The 4,330-nt window shown below is 49.1% G+C and overlaps 2 protein-coding genes across 2 annotated transcripts in view; one reads left to right on the forward strand and one right to left on the reverse strand.

The window, feature by feature from the left end:
• Window positions 1-44: 44 nt before the first annotated feature.
• Window positions 45-182, forward strand: SMDT1 (single-pass membrane protein with aspartate-rich tail 1; the record flags this gene model as incomplete). The annotated part of the gene is made up of 1 exon (XM_010155908.1): window positions 45-182. A coding segment is annotated over one exon (138 nt), but the record flags the coding sequence as incomplete, so codon positions are not given.
• Window positions 183-3,525: 3,343 nt separating this feature from the next.
• NDUFA6 (NADH dehydrogenase (ubiquinone) 1 alpha subcomplex, 6, 14kDa) overlaps window positions 3,526-4,330 on the reverse strand; it is a gene marked incomplete at its 5' end in the record, with an annotated part of 1,790 nt that continues 985 nt past the window's right edge. The window contains one exon of the mRNA XM_010155909.1: window positions 3,526-3,708. Within this exon, the coding sequence (XP_010154211.1) occupies window positions 3,577-3,708 (132 nt within the window). The remainder of the gene's footprint in view (window positions 3,709-4,330) is intronic.

Here is a 4,330-nt window from a genome sequence, read left to right on the forward strand (position 1 = left end):
ACCTGGCGGGTAAGGATCCATCTTTGCCAACCGCCGCCTTGCAGACGCCCTTCGGCCTCCTCCGAGTGTTCAGCGTCGTGATCCCTTTCCTCTACGTCGGGACGCAGATCAGTAAGAACTTCGCAGCCCTCCTGGAAGAACACGATATCTTCGTCCCAGAGGATGACGACGACGATGATTAAAGGGTACGTCATTAACATCCCCAGCAATCTGTAATTTGTGCTTCCTCTTTGGCTGGGGGCAGGGAGGAGAATCTCGGAAGTACAGCGGGCAGCGGCGTGGAGAGGCCTTCGCCCTCGCACACACGGACACCCGCAGCCGTGTCGCCTCCGGCTGGGAGCTTCTTGGGGCCTCTGCACCCGAGTAGGCCAGGCTGTTGTCTGAATGCAACGTCTCCACAACTGTCGTTCGTTAGAGGTGGCAATAAACTGGTGGCATTTTAGGCCCTGTAATTTGAATCGGAAATAAACTGCAGTGGGTGAGGGCGTACGTGTTGAATCAGAAATCAAAACAGACTGCAGTCAGTGAGGGTCTGTGCTGCAGGCAGACAAGAGGGACCTCGGCATTAAAGCCCAGTGTGGATGCCCCATCCCTGGATGTCTTCAAGGCCAGGCTGGATGTGGCTTTGAGCAACCTGGTCTAGTGCAAGGTGTCCCTGCCCATGGCAGGGGGGTTGGAACTAGATGGTCTTTAAGGTCCCTTCCAACCCAAACCATTCTGTGATTCTATGAAAGCCTTCTGCTCACTCGCAGAGTGAGTGTTTTAAGGGAGAACGGAATTCTGACAGAGGTGAGCAATCTCAACCCATCAGAACACAGTGTGCGGTGGGTGTTGCAACACCGATCTCTGGAGTAGTTGGACCATCAGATAAAGGGGGATTATTTCTGCCCTTACTCTGGCGGCAGCACACTATGCTTCCCTCTGGTTTATGGTATTCGTCTGGCTCGGCCTTGCATAGAGACATGAGCTTGGGTGTGTTTTAGAGAACAAAGTTGTTTTAAAGAAGCTGCTGTCAACAGTGTTTTATGATTAGTTTGGTGGACGTATTCCATTTGATAAAGGGATCTTCCAGCATGCCCTGTGCAGCTAAACCTGGAGAATTAAAAGGTTGTAAAGGCTGCGATGGCCTGTTAGAAACTCCTTTTATGTAGCCCCCACCTTGTGTGGTTCGGGGGGAGGGTAGGGGGCAGAGCTCAGTACAGGGTATCGGAAGAATAACGGCGTGTTGTTCTGTTTGCAGAACCGCAGTGGAAGAACAGAAGGGAGAAAACCATCGACAAAACAATGGCCCCAACATCTGTCACCTGTGTTTTGTCCTTTCTGAACGGAATGGGGGGGCTCTGTACCCCCTTTGCCTGTGAGTGTGACGCACATGTCCGTATGACAGAAATCTGTAGATCAGGGTTGAAGGAAGTGCTTGACAGGCCCTGCATCCTTGCACACACACACGCTTGCCTCATCAAGGACTGCTTGGGATTCCTTTGATTACGGGACACGCTTAATTAAAGATCAAGAGACTGAGATGTATGACTTTGGTTTTGTGCTTTCACAGGCGATGTGCCGATGACCTAGCATGTGTGTATTGACCTTTCAACCCTTGTGTGTCTCTGCCAGTAAGGAGGTTCTTCGTATTTATTCCCTCTGATGAGTCCTTTCTGCAGTTCCGTACTAATCCGCAGTATGTGACAGGATTCCCAGAGGAAGCAGCAGCCCCACAGCACAGCCCCGTTAAAAGAACGAGGTGCATGTGGACACTGGCACTGCACCTCACATGGCGTCGATTTACAACCTGGCTCTAGGCCGGTGTGTCTGGTGGAGACTGTGTCACTAATTTCACCTCTCTGAGGGTTAAGTGCGGTATTGTCATTACAGAGTTAAAGTTTGCAGGAAGTTAAGATCACAAGTGGCAAACTAATTCAGCTGAGGTGTTTTATAGCATTTAAGCTGTGATCAGTGAAGCTGCCTGAATGCGGGGTACTTCTGCATGAGCCCTAGTATATTCATTTTTGTATCTGCGTGTAGCCTGAAAACTGTTGGCATGGAGTTGTTTACTACTGCAATTAAATAATCACATAATAATAGACTTAAAAGGTCATCTTTTTGCTGCTAAGGTATGCACAGAGCATCCTCAGTCACATCAGACCTGCAGCATACCGGCTGTTCTCTCAAATACTTTGAAAGGTGAAAGGGAAATGAATTTTTAAGGCAGCTCCACCCCAGTGAAAAGTAATTATGTCATTCTTACGGTTCCTGGCCACTACATCTGGCCTCTTCTCTGACTCACTGTTCCCTTCAGCATTCCTGTAGCTGTTAAAAAGCAAAGATCATCACACACGTCAGCACAACGTGTATGGTTCTAGCAGCCCCATTTGCTCCGTTATTCAGCGGCACTGCTCTTGGTTTGCTCTGTAACTCTCCGGCCTAGAGAAAGGGGAGCCCGCACCGTACGTAACACCAACAGCGGTAGCTGAGCTGGCAAACTCCTCAGTCACTCGGTATCTGAGGTGCCCCCTCCTTCCCCAACGCTGCCTGAGAAGTGGTTGCTCGGTTCATCTGTCCTTGGGAGCCAAACGCATCCCTGCTCCTGTTTTCTATACTGCCAAACTCCTTATCACTGCTCCATCCCGCCCTCTCTCCTGGCCTCTTCCTTCAACCCTGCCCTTAAAAGCAGCCCACCCTCGAAGCCTCTAGGTACACGCACGTACACATCCCTGAGGAGTGCTGCTTTGTGGTCCTCCTATGGGAGGAAAGCACGGTATTTAGGGAAGGATAAGAAGGTTGAGCATACTGCAAAGGTTCAACGCTGATCACAGCTGGGCGAGCTCCAGCACGGAGTTACCTGCTGAAAACCCCGTCTGCCTGGCGAAAGACGTTCTCCTCGCCCTTCTCAAAAGGAAGCTAGTAATTCCTGCTTCAATCAAGGAGGTGAATGGTAGGACACCATCTTCTGCTGGGCATCAGAAGCTCTTATAGAGCCTCCCTCATCGTGACAACAGTATAAAAGACCATGTTTCCACATTATTTAATTTTGCAGCAGGGAAATGGACTCTGCCGATGTTTTTATTGCACAAAGGGCTTTATTTGCCTATTGGATTTTATGCCTTTCTCTCTGAGGAAGTAAACGGGGAATAACGTCCAAGTAAAAACACAAGGTCAGCCAAGTCATAGCATGAAATCGCAAAATAGCTGCGTGAATACAGATGGGCCTCAAGCACAAGAGTATTTCTGTGACTGTCCTGGCTTTTCTGAAGGCCCACTCCTTCCTGCTCGCTCTTCCACAGAGCCAACACCACCGCACAGGGCTGCAGGCTGAGCAGAAAGCCCCACAGCCAGGCTGTGTTGTGGTTATTCAGCCAGCGTGCCGGGGCAAGCGATGGGACAAATGAAAAAAATAACACATGGGCCAAACTAGGAAATCACAGCTCTTCATACAGACCGTAACGACTTGCGCACACTCTGGGTTCAGAGTTAGTCATCAGGCTCCTAATAGGCTATGCAGTATTTCTGCACAGACTATTATTCCACTATACAGAACTTTATTTGTGATACAAGGCAGGAAGACAGAGAGTCAATCTCTCAGGGATCGTGGCCCGCATAGAATTTGGACAGAAAGTCTTTAGGTCGCGGGGTTTCCGTCTCATGGAAATACCTCATGATGTGAGTCCTCTGCTTCCACACCTGAATGGTTTCTTGAAGTTCCATTTTTCCCTGCGTACAGACAAAACCAATTTTAGACTATTCTCAGTTAGAGCCTGACCCTGAGAGTCAGCTTTACAGAAGCTATTTAAGTGCACTTAGAAACACCCTGAAGACAGCTGCATCAACAGGTCTATACTCCTAAAGGCTGCTTGCATCAGCTATACTGTGACACAAATATATGTTTACACATGTTTTTATTTAATTTTTTTTTTTTTTTTTTTTTTTTCCCGGGGAGGGTGGGGGGGACGCCCAGAGAAGCTGTGGATGCCCCATCCCTGGAAGTGTTCAAGGCCAGGCTGGATGAGGCTTTGAGCAACCTGGTCTAGTGGAAGGTGTCCCATGGAACTAGATGGTCTTTAAGGTCCAACCCAAACCGTTCTGTGATTCTATGATACTGTTCCTGCCTTGTGATTTTCATGCTTCATGCCCTGCTCAACAAGTCACTTGTCTCTACAGCACAGCTTCCCAGCCCCGTGGAACAGGCGAGGGACCCTGCCCCCTTCTCAGAACCTGGCCTGGTTCTGTCATGACTGGCACCCCCATCAAAGTCTACATAACATTCCTAACTTTCATGCACGGCTGATTTTTTTTAACAACAGCAAGTTAGCTGTAAAACTAAGTGAAATTCCTG

This window comes from Eurypyga helias, unplaced genomic scaffold, assembly GCF_000690775.1.
Source record: "Eurypyga helias isolate BGI_N326 unplaced genomic scaffold, ASM69077v1 scaffold32407, whole genome shotgun sequence".
Classification (NCBI taxonomy): domain Eukaryota; kingdom Metazoa; phylum Chordata; class Aves; order Eurypygiformes; family Eurypygidae; genus Eurypyga; species Eurypyga helias.